Raw genomic sequence first — 18640 nt, 5'->3', positions numbered from 1 at the left:
TAATACATTTAAGAATCTTTAACGCCGGATTGAGAGTATTGACAAATATTCCCACCAAACTGCAGAAAATTCATCCTGAAGCTAAAACCTTGATTGACTTTCCTGATAGGCCATGGATCCATATGGAAACTCATAAGAAAATAAATGGAGATTAGGTCAATACTGGATTAACAGCAATTCAAAGATCAGAAAACAATTAATTTATCTTCAACTGTGAACACGGAACCCATTAGAACAAGCAACTGGTCTTCCTTTCCGCGTACGGTAAAGTACTTTCAAAGTCTTTATTAAACACAAAAAGAAATAAATAAATAAATAAAACACAAAAAGAGCCAAAACACAGAACCTTCACCTGCTTGAAATAATATATGTATATATATAATTATAAACAAAACACAGCTATTAATTAGACTCAAAACATTTCCAGGTTTTCCATGTGAAATCAAAAGTAAAAGCTCAAAGGACAGATCAGTACAACTATTTTCAAAGAGAATAATCAGCAATTCAACAACAAAGAGCATCACTGTTCCTTTCATATATGGTCCCCTGAAGCAAAAAAAAACCCACCAAAATTTTTAGAGTCAAATCATTCTGAAACAGCAAAAATGGATTACCGTTAGATGAAATTAATGACGATTTTGATTCCAATCCAGTGGCTGAAATCGATTCCCTGGCCTCTGTGGCTGTATGTATCAGTAATCAGTCACAACCTCCCTTATAAAAAGTCTACCGCTTTTGTTTGAATTTTGGTTCCATTTTGTACCGTTCTTATCTGAGTAAGGTCGGTACTACCTGAAGGTCATCTATAAGTACGGCCGCTACTTTTATTTTATTTTATTATTTATTTATTGTATTATTTAATAGAATTTGTCAATTTTGCTTGTACCGTCTGCACTTGAATCTGTCCTTCCTCATATAGTCCTCCACCAAATGAGCTGGGTCTCACTTTGTGATAAGACCATTGACTTTTCATAATGACCATTTTACGCCCGTCAACTCCCTTCATTTACTATGTCCTTTCACGTACGGTACGTTGATTGCAGTGTGAAAAGACGAAAAACCCCTAGGAATTTTCGTCACTACTCTGGAATACAGTGAGTTTGAACAATTCAAAGGGTTAAGTTGTCTTTTAGTAAGATACGTACACGACCCAACAAACCTTTGAGAAAAAGACTGGTGAGGTTATAACCGTAATCTTATCCTTCTTCTTCTTCTTCTTTCACTTCCCAGTTCAACTGCCCAAGACAAAGCCCATCATTTTTCTGTTAACGGTTACTTCTAGGCTTCACAGAAACCAAAACCCATCTTCACATTCGCCTTATTTTCCTCCTCTTTCGATCTGAAGAAATCTAAATTCTCCCTGATGTCTCATCCAACCATGAAGAAACAGAGGGTCTTTGAAACGATCAATATCTTTGATCTCCTCTCAGAGGAGATCGTTTTCTTAATCTTAGACTGCCTTAACACGAACCCGCTTGACAAAAAATCATTTTCTTTAGCTTGCAAATCATTTTACTCTCTAGAATCTAAACATAGAAAGAAACTCAAGCCTCTTCGCCAAGAGCATCTCCCAAAAATTCTCACGCGTTATCCGAGCGTAGCCCATCTTGATCTCAGTCTTTGTCCTCGAATAACTGACAATTCCTTGAGAACCATATCGAGTGCGTGTAACTCTACGCTTCGGTCTATTGATCTTTCGAAGTCGGGAGCTTTTTCTGGTTCTGGGTTATTGAGTTTAAGCCTGAACTGCAAGAATTTGCTGGAGATTGATATTTCGAACGCGATTGGTTTAAAGGATGCTGGAGCAGCGGCGTTGGCTGAAGCGAAGAATCTGGAGAAGTTGTGGATGGGCAGATGTAAGCTTGTTACTGATATGGGGGTCGGTTGTATTGCGGTTGGGTGTAAAAAGTTGAAGGTGATGAGCTTGAAGTGGTGTTTAGGTGTTGGAGATTTGGGTGTTGGCTTAATTGCGGTTAAGTGTAAGGAGATTCGTAGCTTAGATCTATCTTATTTGCCGGTAATTTTCTTTTTTGTTTCATTATCTTGATTGGGTATACCTAATTATCTATTACTTAGCAATTTTTGGTGTTAATGTATTCACCACTAGTGGATCTGCTTGAATATGGATTTAGATGAATGTTCAATTAGATTTGGAAGGACTGATACTTCAACATGAAATGGATCTATTTTAGCTTTATCATTTATTTGGGTCAGTTTCATCTTTTATTTGGCAGTTTTGAGGTGATCATTGAATCATAAATGATGTTTGATCTAATTTCATTGACAACCTTGCTACTCTTTGCCTGCATTGTGGAAAACAAGTTTTGGTATTTAATTTCATTTGAATTGGATTACCTGTATTCACTAATCAAGTTTATGTATTTGCCTTTCCTTTTCCTGGGCAACATCCTGGGTTTAAACTCTTTTGTTGAAATATTTTGTTAGTCAACTAGTTTCTGGCTGAAACTTTGAATCTTGGTTAATTTTATTTACTGATATGTTGCCTTACAGATTACAAATAAATGTTTGCCGTCTATCTTGAAACTACAATATCTTGAAGATTTAGTTTTGGAGGGGTGCTTTGGTATTGATGATGACAGCCTTGCAGCCCTTAAACATGGATGCAAGTCACTTAAGGTATGTATTGCTGGAACGCCAGTTCATTTTAAGGTGTCCATTTGTCACTATGTTTTAAACAAAGAGAAGTAATTTTTCAATTGTGGATATTAGCATGTCATAAATTAGAATTCAATGATTTTACCTTTTTTGTAACTCTAAAATATCCATTGTGTATCTGATAAGTAATCACCACTATTGGTCTGCTTGAATATGGATTTAGATGAAATGGGAGGTGACTTCTGACTTCTGCCTGAATAAATATTGAATAAAATAGACAGTAGCTTTCATTTTTATTAGTATTTTATTTGATTACTGCAGTACGTACTTGGTTTAAACCAGTGATAATGTCATCTGTACAGATTTATTTAACTCTTGACTTTATATATAAAACCAATAAAACTAGTTGAATTTGAATCAAATATGAGGCATAAAGACCTGGAAGCTAATATATATATACAACGCCAATGTCAATTTGTATACTTTGATTAATTTTTCGGAGTTTTAAAGATAATGACTAGATGAACCTTTCGATATCTAGTGACCCCTGTAAACTATAAAAAGAAATCAAACTTAAATTTTTTTATATAATACACTTAAAAATCTTTATCGTGTTACCAGTAAGCTAATATAGGATTGAGAGCATTGACAAATATTCCCACCAAACTGCAGAAAATTCATCCTGAAGCTAAAACCTTGATTGACTTTCCTGATAGGCCATGGATCCATATCAAAACTCATAAGAAAATAAACGGAGATTAGGTCAATACTGGATTAACAGCGATTCAAAGATCAGAAAACAATTAATTTATCTTCAACTGTGAACACGAAACCCATTAGAACAAGCAACTGGTCTTCCTTTCCGCGTACGGTAAAGTACTTTCAAAGTCCTCATTAAACACAAAAAGAAATAAATAAATAAATAAAACACAAAAAGAGCCAAAACAAAGAACCTTCACCTGCTGAAATAATATATGTATATATATAATTATAAACAAAACACAGCTATTAATTAGACTCAAAACATTTCCAGGTTTTCCATGTGAAATCAAAAGTAAAAGCTCAAAGGACAGATCAGTACAACTATTTTCAAAGAGAATAATCAACAATTCAACAACAAAGAGCATCACTGTTCCTTTCATATATGGTCCCCTGAAGCAAAAAAAAACCCACCAAAATTTTTAGAGTCAAATCATCTCCTGAAACAGAAAAAATGGATTACCTTTAGATGAAATTAATGACGATTTTGATTCCAATCCAGTGGCTGAAATCGATTCCCTCTTTTACAAGTTGCAAAAATCGAGGCCTCGCTGTGGGCCTGTGGCTGTATGTATCAGTAATCAGTCACAACCTCCCTTATAAAAAGTCTACCGCTTTTGTTTGAATTTTGGTTCCATTTTGTACCGTTCTTATCTGAGTAAGGTCGGTACTACCTGAAGGTCATCTATAAGTACGGCCATTACTTTTATTTTATTATTTATTTATTTTATTGTTTAATAGAATTTGTCAATTTTGCTTGTACCGTCTGCACTTGAATCTGTCCTTCCTCATATAGTCCTCCACCAAATGAGCTGGGTCTCACTTTGTGATAAGACATTGACTTTCATAATGACCATTTTACGCCCGTCAACTCCCTTCATTTACTATGTCCTTTCACGTACGGTACGTTGATTGCAGTGTGAAAAGACGGAAAGCCCCTAGGAATTTTCGTCACTTACTCTGGAATACAGTGAGTTTGAACAATTCAAGGGGTTAAGTTGTCTTTTAGTAAGATACGTACACGACCCAACAAACCTTTGAGAAAAAGACTGGTGAGGTTATAACCGTAATCCTATCCTTCTTCTTCTTCTTCACTTCCCAGTTCAACTGCCCAACACAAAGCCCACCAATTTTCTGTTAACGGTTACTTCTAGGCTTCACAGAAACCAAAACCCATCTTCACATTCGCCTTATTTTCCTCCTCTTTCGATCTGAAGAAATCTAAGTTCTCCCTGATGTCTCATCCAATCATGAAGAAACAGAAGGTCTTTGAAACGATTAATATCTTTGATCTCCTCTCAGAGGAGATCGTTTTCTTAATCTTAGACTGCCTTAACACGAACCCGCTTGACAAAAAATCGTTTTCTTTAGCTTGCAAATCATTTTACTCTCTAGAATCTAAACATAGAAAGAAACTCAAGCCTCTTCGCCAAGAGCATCTCCCAAAAATTCTCACGCGTTATCCGAGCATAACCCATCTTGATCTCAGTCTTTGTCCTCGAATAACTGACAATTCCTTGACAACCATATCGAGTGTGTGTAACTCTACGCTTCGGTCTATTGATCTTTCGAAGTCGGGAGCTTTTTCTGGTTCTGGGTTGTTGAGTTTAAGCCTGAACTGCAAGAATTTGGTGGAGATTGATATTTCGAACGCGATTGGTTTAAAGGATGCTGGAGCAGCGGCGTTGGCTGAAGCGAAGAATCTGGAGAAGTTGTGGATGGGCAGATGTAAGCTTGTTACTGATATGGGGGTCGGTTGTATTGCGGTTGGGTGTAAAAAGTTGAAGGTGATGAGCTTGAAGTGGTGTTTAGGTGTTGGAGATTTGGGTGTTGGCTTAATTGCGGTTAAGTGTAAGGAGATTCGTAGCTTAGATCTATCTTATTTGCCGGTAATTTTCTTTTTTGTTTCATTATCTTGATTGGGTATACCTAATTATTTATTGCTTAGCAATTTTTGGTTTTAATGTATTCACCACTAGTGGATCTGCTTGAATATGGATTTAGATGAATGTTTGATCTAATTTCATTGACAACCTTGCTACTCTTTGCCTGCATTGTGGAAAACAAGTTTTGGTATTTAATTTCATTTGAATTGGATTACCTGTATTCACTAATCAAGTTTATGTATTTGCCTTTCCTTTTCTTGGGCAATATCCTGGGTTTAAACTCTTTTGTTGAAATATTTTGTTAGTCAACTAGTTTCTGGCTGAAATTTTGAATCTTGGTTAATTTTATTTACTGATATGTTGCCTTACAGATTACAAATAAATGTTTGCCGTCTATCTTGAAACTACAATATCTTGAAGATTTAGTTTTGGAGGGGTGCTTTGGTATTGATGATGACAGCCTTGCAGCCCTTAAACATGGATGCAAGTCACTTAAGGTATGTATACGCCAGTTCATTTTAAGGTGTCCATTCGTCACTATGTTTTAAACAAAGAGATGTAATTTTTCAATTGTGGATTTTAGCCTGTCATAAATTAGAATTCAATGATTTTACCTTTTTTGTAACTCTAAAATATCCATTGTGTATCTGATAAGTAAAATAGTCTATGTTGACACAAAAAAATAAAACTACTTTTGTTTCATGCTACATTTGGGTTTCTTTTTCATTTTGGTGCTAGCTTTTTAAGTAGCTGTGTTTACAGAGTTGTATGTCATTTAAGGTGGTACTTTATCCATATTAGGAACCATGGAGATTTTATATTAAATAGATTGAAAATTATTTTGACATATCTATTTCGTTTTTGCATTTTACAGGCCCTTGATGTGTCAAGTTGTCAAAACATTAGTCACCTTGGCTTGTCTTCGCTAACAAGTGGTACTGGAGGTTTACAGCAACTTACCTTGGCTTATGGCTCTCCGGTAAGTCTTTCTACTTCTTTGCCTCTTTCTATTGTTTAAAGGCTTAACCTTTAGCCCATTATTTACAGTTTGGCGGTGTTGATTGTCAGGTCACTCTTGCTCTTGCCGATGGTTTGAAGAAGCTTTCCATGTTGCAATCAATCAAATTAGATGGTAGCGTGGTTACTTGTGCTGGATTGAAGGCCATGGGAAATTGGTGTGTATCACTAAAGGAGCTGAGCTTAAGCAAGTGTTTAGGAGTGACTGATGAAGGTCTCTCGTCTGTTGTCACAAAACACAGAAACTTGAAGAAGCTAGACATCACATGTTGTCGCAAAATTACTGATGTTTCTATTGCCCAAATTACAAGTTCATGCACTACACTCAGTTCCTTTAAGATGGAGTCGTGTACCTTAGTTCCTAGGGAAGCATTTGTTCTTATTGGACAGCGGTGCCATTCTCTTGAAGAGCTTGATCTGACAGATAATGAAATTGATGATGAAGGTTTCAACATTCACTCTAATGTTCTTTGAATAAGGACTACCATATTGGTTTGCATACTTATAATTATTTCTGTTGCAGGTCTGAAGTCCATCTCTAGATGTTCCAAACTCTCGACTTTGAAACTAGGAATTTGTCTAAACATTACCGATCTCGGACTGGCCCATGTTGGCATGAGCTGCTCAAAACTCATAGAGCTTGATTTGTACAGGTTTGTGATCTCTGATCTGCTAGCCTTTTCTGCTTTCCGTTTCCGTTTCTCTTTGGGAATAATTAATTTATATTTAAAGTCTTAGTTTGATTAAAGCAAGTTTTCCCTTTAGTTTATATTGGAGTAAGTTTTAGAACTCCCTGGTTTGTGCCAAGGAATGTCTTTCTGTATGAATGGACTTATGATATCTTACTGTGGTTACTTTGTTCAGGTCTATGGGAATTACGGATACAGGCATTTCAGCAATTGCCCATGGTTGCCCTGACCTTGAGATGATTAATATAGCCTACTGTAAAGACATTACTGATACTTCCTTAATATCTTTATCAAAATGCTCAAAATTAAACACATTTGAAAGTCGAGGATGCCCCTTTATAACATCTTTAGGTCTCGCAGCCATTGCTGTGGGATGTAAGCAACTCACCAAGCTAGATATAAAGAAGTGTCACAACATCAATGATGTTGGAATGCTTCCACTTGCTCACTTCTCTCAAAATCTCAGACAGGTAGACCCCAATGCCGTTTCTGTTCATTTTGGCAAATATAATGTATCAATAGCAGAAGCTGAGACCAATTCTGCTTCATTCTTTTCATCGCAGATTAATTTATCCTACAGTTCAGTTACAGATGTGGGGCTCTTGTCGCTGGCCAGCCTCGGTTGTTTACAGAGCATGACAATCTTGCACTTGAAGGGCTTGACTCCTAGTGGACTGGCAGCTGCCCTGTTGGCATGTGGAGGGCTAACAAAAGTCAAACTTCAGGCATCCTTTAAATCGCTGTTACCCCAGCCACTTTTTAAACATTTAGAAGCACGTGGTTGTGTGTTTCAATGGAGAGACAAAGGGTTTCAGGTATGTATGGATGATTGACCTGCCATGAGGTTCACAACCTCATTATTTATTTGCTCAATTGTTTGCATAATCTGGCTAGCCTGATTTTATTGATTTTTTTTTTTCTGAAAGAAATAGTATCCGCGATAGCTGTTGTTTTCTCAACAATTCTTTGTCCCTTTTAAAGTTACTATTTTTCTTCATATGTTTGCTTTCTACTTAAAAAGCTCCAAGAGAAGTAACATAATAGTCTACAGCAATCATTTGCTCTTTGAATAGTAGGTGCTAACAACTGTAAAGTTTGACAAATCATGTGAATATCCATATTGCATCCTAAGACAGATGGACTAATTTTGAGTCATAAAGACAATAATTTAGTTATGCATATTTTAATCGAGTGAGTGAATTATGCATTTACAGGCTGAATTGGACCCCAAGTGCTGGAAGTTGCAGGTGGAAGACATGGTGGGTGGAGGATACTAAAATCCCATCTCAGCAAATGCTGGTTCCACAATGTGCATCAGGCAAATTCTTCAGAAACTTGCTCCCTTTCTTCAGCGGCTTCAACCTGTTGTATTTTTTCTCCGAATCATGGAGAAACATAGAACATATTTTTTACTCCCGCAGTTTTGAATTAAATCTTCCATTTCAAGTCAAGAATTGTTGATCCGAATGTCTGGAGGTCTGTTTCCTGTAATTGTTCATACATTGATGAAGTGATGGGGTGGAGCTTTTGGCTAACACTTTACAACAGAAAACAAAGAAAATGGGAGCCATTGGTTGATTTTTTTGATAAAGTGGTATTGTATGTTAGTCAGAAAGTTATAAAATTGCATCCTTTATGAAGATTTTGTGAAGATGACATGATAGGTTTGATTTGGTGATCACTGGCCGCATCATTGTAATAATCAAAAGACGGTCCATTGATTTTGCCTTTACCGAGCCAAGAAATGTTCCTTTTCAGTGCCTATAGATGGCAAAGATGCTAAACACGTGTGCCCAATTATAAAAGAAAAAATTTCGGTAACCGATGTGGGATCTTCTTCCTTTATTGGGCAGGCCAATCAAGCCCACCATCCCCCATCGCCACCCAAAAAACCAAACTTTTGGGGATTGCTGCTGCTTCACTGTACCCACAAAACTCCAACAAATCTCATTATNTCTTCCATTTCAAGTCAAGAATTGTTGATCCCAATGTCTGGAGGTCTGTTTCCTGTAATTGTTCATAAATTGATGAAGTGATGGGGTGGAGCTTTTGGCTAACACTTTACAACAGAGAACAAAGAAAATGGGAGCCATTGGTTGAATTTTTTGATAAAGTGGTATTGTATGTTAGTCAGAAAGTTATAAAATTGCATCCTTTATGAAGATTTTGTGAAGATGACATTGATAGGTTTGATTTGGTGATCACTGGCCGCATCATTGTAATAATCAAAAGACGGTCCATTGATTTTGCCTTTACCGAGCCAAGAAATGTTCCTTTGCAGTGCCTATAGATGGCAAAGATGCTAAACACGTGTGCCCAATTATAAAAGAAAAAATTTCGGTAACCGATGTGGGATCTTCTTCCTTTATTGGGCAGGCCAATCAAGCCCACCATCCCCCATCGCCACCTAAAAAACCAAACTTTTGGGGATTGCTGCTGCTTCACTGTACCCACAAAACTCCAACAAATCTCATTATACGAAGAATACTCCTACATATACATCATTTTTATATAATATTTTTCATACAATATTATGTGGCAATATATGATTGGGTAAAAATTTAATTTTAACTTTAAATTAGCCAATCATATCTTGCTACATAATGTTGTATGGAAAATATTGTATAAAAATAATATATGTATAGTATTACTCTATATGTATATCTAACAATTGTTTGGTCATGAATCTCGAAATATTATGATAACATGAGTAAACCCTTTTGAAACAAACTCAATATGTGTCATAAAATTTCTTAACATGAGTAAACCCTTTTGAAACAAACTCAATATGTGTCATAAAATTTCTCTAAACCATTGTTGATGACCTAAATCAGCCAATAAAGAAGATTGATTGTAGTAGTGATATTGTAATAATTTGTGTTATGATCATGGTTGTTAATATCCTACGGTACCTGATACGTATCATACGATACGATTCGATACAGGTCGTCAACGATACGTATCAGAGAATGTATCCTAAATTTTTCGATACGTTAATATGTATCTTACAATACGATACGTAATTTAATATTGATAATAATATTGATTTTGGAATTTTGTAATTAATTTTGATTATGTAATACCGTAATTTAAAGTCAATAATACCACAAAAGTCTTTAATTAATTTTGGGGATGATATTAATTTTTAGAAAATTTTAATTATTTTTTTAATTTTTAAAAAAAATATGTATTTTACAATACGATATGTTACGATATCATATATGTGATACATAATACGATTTAATAACCACGGTTGTGATTGCCCTGGAAACAGCAGAAATCATTAGTGTCTCTCTTTAATGGAGTAATGGTGAGCCTGCAGTGTCCAGGATTATTGGTGACAGAGATATTTTTCCCATATTGGATTATTTAATGAAGTTTGACAGAGTCAAAAATGTAACTCACCCATCACCATTACAACATATATCTTCAGTAAAAAAAAGGAAAAAAAGAATCTCAGCAAGTTTTGAAGACCAAGTCACCAACGGGGAATGGCGCCTCTTTACTCGATTCTCAATTCTGAGTCCATCAGTACAAGACCTCTACACTGTGGAAATCATTTTATCATTATTTTTATCTTTATTTTAATATTTAACCCTGGAAGTTGAAAAGCTGAAAACCCAATTTTTTAAATCACGGGGAGGGTTCAGGAAAGAGTCAGAAATGGCTCACGATATTGAGTGTAAAGGTATTATGTCATTTTACCCCCACGGTCTTGGCTCACATGCAGCTTGAAAGCCTGAAGAAGATGGTTCTTAGGTGGCGGCTCCTGTTTGAATTGGTCAATAGACTCAATACATTCATCAACAAGCTGATGATATTTTTACAAAAATAATGAAGAAGACAAAAAAATATATATTTTAAATAATTATTTTATCATAGTGTCAACATATATATATATACGTCTCTCTTTGTTATTAGTAATTTACTAGTTTACCCTTTTTTTTTTTTTAAATTATTCAAAAAAGGTACGTTTGGGTACCTTAGAAAAGTCTTCTTATTATGTAGTCAAATTGTCAAAACTTGCATTTGCTCAATTTATTGTAAAAGGTTATAAAAAATGTTGCTAATCAACTATTTATTATTATTATTATTATTTGTTAGCCAGGATGTCCAGGCCAATTTTTTTTTTTTTTTTTATGCGTAGGAGTGTCTGAGTCAGTTTACGCGCATCTCAATTAATCTCTTGGAGCCCTGAAGTTAATGATCGAGTAAACTTCTAATCAGGGGCGGATCTTGCCCACTTTTGGCCCACCCTCAATTTTCTTTTAAAAATACTAATATATATAATTTTTAGATTTTGGTCCACCCTAACAAAAATATTAGTGGACAAAAATATGTAATTAGTTTTTATTTTGGCCCACCCTAAAAAAAAATTCTGGATCCGCAACAGTTCTAATGACCATCTTTATTAACCGAAAGGAATCGAACTCAGGACTTCTTGAATAATACACTTGAGAATTCTTATTCGATCACTCGACTATTCAAGGGTGGTTATCTAGGTCAGTTTGCATATACTTCAAACTAATCATCGGAGTTCATTGAACACCCTACAAGCTCATGATGACTAAAGTTCTGTTATCCGACTACAAAGACAATGGTTTAAACACAAGATCTCTGAATCAACTATTTTCTAAAATTGCTATGATTTTATGTAATTTGATCAATGTTAAACTTCGATCCAAATAAAATATTGCTTTAAAATTTAGCTAAAATATGATGTTATTTTTCAATTAAATAAAAATATAAAATTTTATATACATTGGGTTTAATTGTATCCAATAAAAACATATCAAACTAGTGACTAATCAGGTGCAAGGACACGTGGCAAGAAGCTGATTAAGCCGAGGGAGTCTGATATGGCTTGCTAGTCCAGTCAAACCCACAAGCTTTGACCAAGAATATTTTTCCACGGTCAAACTTTGCTTTTAGCTTCTGGGAAGAAACATGGAGGGGAGACCTTAATGCGAACCTCACCAAGTCACCATGAAAAACATTGCCCCTTCAATTTAATTTCCATCTTCTCCCTCTTCCTCTCACTGTCTCTCTCTCTCTCTCTCTCTTACGTATGTCTTCTTCAGCTAACTCTTTAGACTCTTCTATAAATCACAGCTCCAACTTCTCTTTCCCTTCATTCATGGCCTCTTCTAATTTTTTGAACAGTATGGACAATTTTAACCAAGACAGAACGTCGATAAACTGGGGAGGATTTTCTAACTTTACAACTGCAAATTCTTCTTCTTCTTCTTCATTACCCGTCTCTCCTCCTCCTGTTTCTCCTTCTTCTTATTTATCAATCCCACCTGACCTCTTGGACTCCCCTGTACTTTTCTCTAATGTAAGTCTTCTTTATACGATCGTATAAACAGAATAATAAATTTTATTTTACTTGATTTTTATCTGACTTTTTGTTTGTGTTTGTTTGTTTGTTTGTTTAGATTCTTGCTTCACCAACAACAGCTGAAGCTTTTGGTGTTCAAACCTTCAACTGGAACAATAACCAGCAGCAGAGTAACAAGGGAGAAGAGAATAAAAATATTAACTTGTTTGATTTCTCTTTTCAAACCCAAACAAGGCCTTCTTCTTCTGCATCTTCATCGGTGTTTCAATCTTCTTCAAACATTGTTTCACTGGTAATTTTTCACCCCATTTATTACGTGTTTAGCAAGAGACTCTTTTGTCCACAGTTTTGTTTGTTCTGTTAAGTTATCCTGCTCAATACTATATAATATATAATAGCCTATAGTTTTGCTTTTACACTGCTAGTTTGACAATAAGAAGGCATTTAACAATTCAAATAAAATCATATCACACGTAGTACAGAATTGAAATTCTAACAAGATAGACAAGCAATTTGAGTGGGGGCAACATTAAAATAATGAGGTATTTTAGAAGTTATCATGTCATTTAAATTTTTTTAAGATATGATGGTAAAAGGGGTATATCCTATTTGAAAACGTTTATAGAAACATGCCAGCTGAAATAACAAGAAAAGATTTGAGATACAATATCTGAGAAATCTTGAATTTTCTAGTTTATCTTCAGTTTTGTTTTGATATGTTTAAATCATTATATTTGAAACAGGAGGAAACAGTTAAAAGGCAACATGAGTCATGGAATTTCAACAAGCCCACAAAGCAGCCTGATTTCTTAGTTGAAAACAGAGGACTCAAGTCAGAATTTGCACCAGTTCAGAGCTTCCCCTCAGAAATGGCTTCATATCAAACAAATGTTCAAAGTAATAGTGCTGCTAATCCACAATCTGGTTACAGTCATTACCCTCAGTATACCAGAGAGCAAAAAAGATCAGAAGATGGGTACAATTGGAGAAAATATGGACAAAAACAAGTCAAAGGAAGTGAAAATCCTCGGAGTTATTACAAATGCACATTTCCTGATTGCCCAACAAAGAAAAAAGTTGAGAGATCATTGGATGGACAGATTACTGAAATAGTATATAAAGGAAGTCACAACCATCCCAAGCCTCAGCCTTCTAGAAGATCATCCTCTCAATCGTTGCAACCTTCTACATGTGCAAACTCTGAAATATCTGATCAATCAGTCAGCGCAATGGGCAATGCACAGACTGAGTCTTTCTCTATGCAGGGTGATTCTTCAGCCTCATATGGAGAGGATGATTTTGGGCAAGGATCACCTACAAGTAATCCTAAAGGAGACGCGGATGAAAACGAACCCGATGCCAAAAGATGGTACGTTGGGGATAGAAAATATTACTCCTTGTGACATTTTTCATATGGAAATGCTTATGGGTTCTGAGTGTTATTTCTTTTGATTTTGCAGGAAAGGAGACAATGAAATTGCGGGTGCTATTGGCACCGGAAGCAGAACTGTGAGGGAGCCAAGAATTGTTGTTCAAACAACAAGTGATATTGACATTCTTGATGATGGATATAGGTGGAGAAAATATGGACAAAAAGTAGTGAAGGGCAATCCCAATCCAAGGTGATTACTCTTTTACTCTTTAAAATGTACCCAATTTTTCCAATTTTTCAGAAACTGTTATGAACTTGTTTCTGATTGCAATTTTTCTTCATCGGTAGGAGCTACTATAAGTGTACAACTATTGGTTGTCCGGTGAGGAAACATGTAGAAAGAGCATCCCATGATACAAGGGCTGTGATCACCACCTATGAAGGGAAACACAACCATGATGTTCCAGCAGCTCGTGGCAGCGGTTATTCGCTGCCTAGACCTTCATCAAATAATACAAGCAGCAATGTGGCGATGCCTATAAGACCATCGGTGACTGCTTTTGCCAATCAGTCTAACCAATCAAGTTATTCTAACTCCTTTCACAACATGAGGTTGCCAACATCAGGTAGTCAAACACAGTTTACACCAGCAATGCTACAGGGCACAGGGAGTTTTGGGTTTTCAGGATTTGGTAAAACAGTTGGCTCCTACATGAATCAGACACAACAATCAGGTGCTGTGTTTCCCAGAGCCAAAGAAGAACCCCAGGAAGACTCATTCCTAGATTCATTCCTAAATTAAAACAACTAACTCCAAAAGTGCACTTGAGCAGTAAATGTTATCAATCATATATGAATTTTTTTATTTGTAAGTGGGTAGTGGCCCTGTAAATTCTGGAACTGGTATAGGTGGAGTTGTATTTGTTCATTTGTTTACAGCCTTATAAACTTGACAATTTAGGCCTCAGAATCGGATTATAACAGGAGAATTTCGGTGTTTTTTCTTGGATATCACCCATCATATAGATGCATCTTATTGATCATATCACCTTAGCTTTTAAGAAACAACAAAACTGATTATAATGCAAGCAACAATAAGTCCTGTTGCTAAATAAACAATCCAAAACACATGAAAATTACGAATCTAGTCTGATAAATCATTGAGAGAGATCAAGATTTTCACGTTGGTCTCGAACCCAGTTTGCAAAAAAATAGAATCAAGCATCTAAATACATTATTTGTCACTCTGGTTACATTCAACCATCTAAAATACAGATACCAATAAGAGCTCTGACCTTCTGAGCACGGCTCTCTATACAACACAAAATTTTAGATAAACATTCGTATGTGACAATGAAACAATAGATACAGAAAAACATTCGTATGTGACAATGAAACAATAGATACAGAAAAAATCACAGAACCAAAAAGATAAAAATGGGCGTACTTAAATCTGAGATTGAGTTGTTAATTTATATCCTGAAATGAGAGCTGACAATGCCAGTGCTGTGAATGCCAAGAATTCCATGCTAATGGAAGCTGCACAGGAGTCTGTAAATATATTGTCTGCTCCTTCCCTCATCCTATTTGTCATCGGAACTGCAGCCGAGGCTGCTGATATCAACAGATAAGCTACAATCTATGACACAACAAACCAAAGATATAATCTCAGAATTCAGATATACATTTAAACATTACAACAGAAAGTTATATTAAATTAATGAATAAAAGCTCTTCCACCAAATTCAACTTCAAGGTCAAGGAATCAAATTCTTGGTTTCAGTTGGATTGAAGAATATAAAATATATTGTTTCCGGAAACTCACACATGAAGAAAGCTCCCCACATTTTCCAGATGCTACTAGGCCATTCTCCCTTTCAGGATTAGCCCATCTGACCAATTAAATTCTTAAACAAAATTAAAGGAGGTGCCCATGGCCCATTCACCAACTCCTCAATCTTATCATCTTCAACCAATGTTTATGTTCTCAACTCTCTCAAACCTTCTGATTTATCTTTTTTCTATTTCTTTTAATTTCCTTCGTGTAAATTAAAATGGCAAAAGAATGAACTAAATAGAACTCTAACCTGATCTCCGAAAAAATCAAGCAAAGCAGACGTACGCGGCTGCAACAATTGTTTGCTTGTAGATATCTCGTGCACGTGACGCAGAGCCTGTCCTCCTGTATACAAAGTCGAAAGAACTGCTATTGCCAGAACATACCTAAAAACAAATGTACCCAGAAAGAAAAACAAATAATCAAAATCCAATAATCAATCCCAAAGAAAAAGATAAAACCTTCAGAAACAAAATATTAATAAAAAATTACCTGAACTCTTCATATTTATCAAAATCTTTCCAATCACCATGTTTATTACTCGCCATGGTAATAAAAGCAATCAAAGAAAACAACAAAGCCACTCCTCTCAAAGCCAAAGACCCTCTCTTCAAAAAATCCTCACTCTTCCACCGTCGGGTGATCGCCGAGACACCAAACCCGGACGCCGTCTCCGGAGTCGGAGTCTGGCCCTCGACATCCATAGCCGGTGGCGCCACTGGCGCGGATGCCACGTAATTCTTGTCATCTGAATTGGACATACTCGCAAATTTATTCAGTGGGAGGAATATCAGGATTGAAGAGTGAAATGAATGAGAGATAAATTCTAGATTTGCTTTAAAACAAGAACAAGAGTGTTGAGTTTTCTTATGTGAAGATCACAAGAAACTGAAAGCTCTTGTTGGTTTTATTATTATTAAAAACTGACAACTCAGCCTTGTTTGACAGAAGGATATGTCTTCGCGCGATAACTTGTAACGAACTTCAGTTAAATACGGTCTTTATTTCACAAAGCTGTGGCTGCAGGCTAACAGTTTGTTCATTGGGACCCAATTGTAATTTTCAATTTCAGTAAACTGACATTTTTCCACCCAAGGTTTGCCTTAACAATACTTTCCCATCCAAAGTTTATATTCCGTCAATACTCAAAATACACTCTACTTTCTCAATCAGTGTTATGTGAGTTACCAGGAGCCAGGATAGGAGGGGTTTTGTAGAGCGGAAGCCGGTGGATTGAATGGTGATGGATTAAATATTCGCCCTCGAAATTAACTAAGAACATGAAACTCTAACTTTGTAATTACAGATAATCAATGAGAAATCAGGTGCTAAAGTGATAGGGGTTTTATAAAGAGGAAACCGGATGTTCAAATGGTGGTAACAGAGAGAATTTTCATCATTGGAATCGGTTTTAGATAGTAATGAAATATATACTTTTGGTGGAAAAATGGTATTTTGAAACACTTTTTAGGTCGAAAATGTTATTAAGGCAAACCATCGGTGGGAAAAAGTGGTTTACTCTTTCCAATTATAAATTATATTCTATGAATAGACTGTTTGAGATGCCATCTCTTTGTCAAGATCATCAAGAAGCTTTGCGTAGGGCCAATTTTAAAGTCGAAAGATTATCGTAATTGCCCTCACGTCTTTCCCAGTTTCTAATCTTTCAATATTATAATACTTTTATCAAATTTTAATTAGTTTATCTTTTTAAATAGTATATTTAAACTAATTTACATGTTACTCAATTACTTTTTTTTTTTTTTCTCTTAATAATATAAAAAATAGTTTGACCAAGCAAAAACTTTTCGTAGCTATTTTCCATTCATTTTCAATCCATGATTATTTACATGTAGATTAATATGCCGACTAGTCGTGGATTTTTTTATCATTTTGAAACAAAAAGAATTTAACTATACGTATTATTTAATGCATAATTATTGAATAATTCTTTAGTATAACGAATGCACTTATAATCGTCCAATGAGGGTGTGCCACATTAAAACGTGTGTCAAACACACGTCCCTGATTAGATGGTTGTTAATGCATCCATTGCACCAGAGATTTGCTCATAAATATCATTTGAAAAATCTCTCCTTTGGTTCACTACTATTACCATACCTATTCTATGATCATATCCTAAAAACCTCTGTTTTAAAAACCGAACCGACTGGTCTGACCTGGACCTGGCAGCTTCTCAAGTCCGTTTTAGGTTTTAGAGGGATTTTTGTAATATTTCAAAATTATAAGGGTTATTTTGTAATTTTATAGGGGTGTTTTGGAGATATGTCAAAAGTTTGGGGATTACTCGGTATTTTTTGGGGCATTTTTGAAATAAATAAAAATTTTAGGGACTACTTTAAACTTTTTTAAGGGAATTTTTATAATATATTCAAATTTAAGGGATTAATATGTAATTTTTAAAAAATAAAATTATCGTTGACGTCATCGTTCCAATCGGTTGGATCGATTGACCTATGATCCAGGCAACAAAACGGGTTATCCTACGGTCCGGGTTTTAAAACAATACAAAAAACAAAAAAATGATTCTATTTCAATATTCTCAAAATCTAATTCTGCTTTATTCAACATAAAAAATATTAATAATTACATTTTTCGTAAAGATAACTCTTTTTCTAAAATACTGTACTAAAAAGCATCGTAATTGTAAACCAAATGGGACCTTAGATTCGGAGAGAATTTTAATTCTAAAAATACCCTTTTGGGTTTCTAAAAGCCCTAGAAATGAAGACCATTCTTATGGAATGCTGAGTCCACGACAGTTGGACCAGATGAGTCATTCAGCCCATAAAAGTACAGAACAGTTGAACCAATAAATCTTGTTAAAGTCCCCCAACCATGGACAACAATTATACCCATCTTGTCAAGAGATGGCTCTTCCATAGTTCCATTCCAGGGTCCCCGCTCAGGTTTCTGTCAACGTCTTCCCAACATTACCATTTATCAATGAAACAACATCTAAAATCCAGAGGCTTTTTCTGGTCCACTCTTTCAGCCGATATCTTAGTTGTTCTACTGTAGATGATAACCAAGACAATTCACCAAATGAATCACATCTGTCTCTAGGATTCGTCCTGGTGGTCAGCTTATAATAGGAACAAA

General features: G+C 35.5%; 4 protein-coding genes across 4 annotated transcripts; 3 read left to right on the top strand and 1 right to left on the bottom strand.

Annotated features, from left to right (window-relative positions):
- The first annotated feature begins 1378 nt into the window (after positions 1-1378).
- On the top strand, positions 1379-2961 carry LOC116143495 (F-box/LRR-repeat protein 3-like). Its single transcript, XM_031428949.1, has 3 exons — positions 1379-2017; positions 2512-2637; positions 2938-2961. The coding sequence occupies exons 1-3, from the start codon at positions 1379-1381 to the stop codon at positions 2959-2961; spliced, it is 789 nt and encodes a 262-aa protein (XP_031284809.1).
- A 1664-nt stretch (positions 2962-4625) lies between these two features.
- On the top strand, positions 4626-8607 carry LOC116143542 (F-box/LRR-repeat protein 3-like). The gene is made up of 8 exons (XM_031428989.1): positions 4626-5264; positions 5633-5758; positions 6136-6240; positions 6330-6723; positions 6802-6931; positions 7143-7437; positions 7531-7782; positions 8182-8607. The coding sequence occupies exons 1-8, from the start codon at positions 4626-4628 to the stop codon at positions 8242-8244; spliced, it is 2004 nt and encodes a 667-aa protein (XP_031284849.1). The 3' UTR covers positions 8245-8607.
- A 3389-nt stretch (positions 8608-11996) lies between these two features.
- LOC116143427 (probable WRKY transcription factor 33) lies at positions 11997-14636 on the top strand. Its single transcript, XM_031428894.1, has 5 exons — positions 11997-12305; positions 12406-12600; positions 13052-13677; positions 13769-13930; positions 14029-14636. The coding sequence occupies exons 1-5, from the start codon at positions 12036-12038 to the stop codon at positions 14480-14482; spliced, it is 1707 nt and encodes a 568-aa protein (XP_031284754.1). The 5' UTR covers positions 11997-12035; the 3' UTR covers positions 14483-14636.
- A 228-nt stretch (positions 14637-14864) lies between these two features.
- LOC116143433 (CASP-like protein 4B1) lies at positions 14865-16466 on the bottom strand. The gene is made up of 4 exons (XM_031428902.1): positions 16010-16466; positions 15768-15903; positions 15066-15319; positions 14865-15027 (listed from the first exon to the last, which is right to left on the bottom strand). The coding sequence occupies exons 1-3, from the start codon at positions 16276-16278 to the stop codon at positions 15128-15130; spliced, it is 597 nt and encodes a 198-aa protein (XP_031284762.1). The 5' UTR covers positions 16279-16466; the 3' UTR covers positions 14865-15027; positions 15066-15127.
- Between the last annotated feature and the right edge of the window lie 2174 nt (positions 16467-18640).

Source organism: Pistacia vera, unplaced genomic scaffold (genome assembly GCF_008641045.1).
Source record: "Pistacia vera cultivar Batoury unplaced genomic scaffold, PisVer_v2 Contig430, whole genome shotgun sequence".
Lineage (NCBI taxonomy): Eukaryota > Viridiplantae > Streptophyta > Magnoliopsida > Sapindales > Anacardiaceae > Pistacia > Pistacia vera.
The sequence above is the reverse complement of the archived record's forward strand: the minus strand, read 5'-3'. Positions and strand labels throughout refer to the sequence as shown.

Excerpts from the sequence above, each read along its gene's own strand:
- LOC116143495 (XM_031428949.1), top strand. The coding sequence starts at position 1,379 with ATGAAGAAACAGAGGGTCTTTGAAACGATCAATATCTTTGATCTCCTC. Across the intron at positions 2,018-2,511 it reads TAGATCTATCTTATTTGCCG|ATTACAAATAAATGTTTGCC; the intron begins GTAATTTTCTTT and ends GTTGCCTTACAG. Across the intron at positions 2,638-2,937 it reads ATGGATGCAAGTCACTTAAG|TACGTACTTGGTTTAAACCA; the intron begins GTATGTATTGCT and ends TGATTACTGCAG.
- LOC116143542 (XM_031428989.1), top strand. The coding sequence starts at position 4,626 with ATGAAGAAACAGAAGGTCTTTGAAACGATTAATATCTTTGATCTCCTC. Across the intron at positions 5,265-5,632 it reads TAGATCTATCTTATTTGCCG|ATTACAAATAAATGTTTGCC; the intron begins GTAATTTTCTTT and ends GTTGCCTTACAG. Across the intron at positions 6,724-6,801 it reads TAATGAAATTGATGATGAAG|GTCTGAAGTCCATCTCTAGA; the intron begins GTTTCAACATTC and ends TTTCTGTTGCAG.
- LOC116143427 (XM_031428894.1), top strand. The coding sequence starts at position 12,036 with ATGTCTTCTTCAGCTAACTCTTTAGACTCTTCTATAAATCACAGCTCC. Across the intron at positions 13,678-13,768 it reads GAACCCGATGCCAAAAGATG|GAAAGGAGACAATGAAATTG; the intron begins GTACGTTGGGGA and ends TTGATTTTGCAG. Across the intron at positions 13,931-14,028 it reads AAGGGCAATCCCAATCCAAG|GAGCTACTATAAGTGTACAA; the intron begins GTGATTACTCTT and ends CTTCATCGGTAG.
- LOC116143433 (XM_031428902.1), bottom strand. The coding sequence starts at position 16,278 with ATGTCCAATTCAGATGACAAGAATTACGTGGCATCCGCGCCAGTGGCG. Across the intron at positions 15,904-16,009 it reads GATAAATATGAAGAGTTCAG|GTATGTTCTGGCAATAGCAG; the intron begins GTAATTTTTTAT and ends ATTTGTTTTTAG. Across the intron at positions 15,320-15,767 it reads TTGATTTTTTCGGAGATCAG|ATTGTAGCTTATCTGTTGAT; the intron begins GTTAGAGTTCTA and ends GTTGTGTCATAG.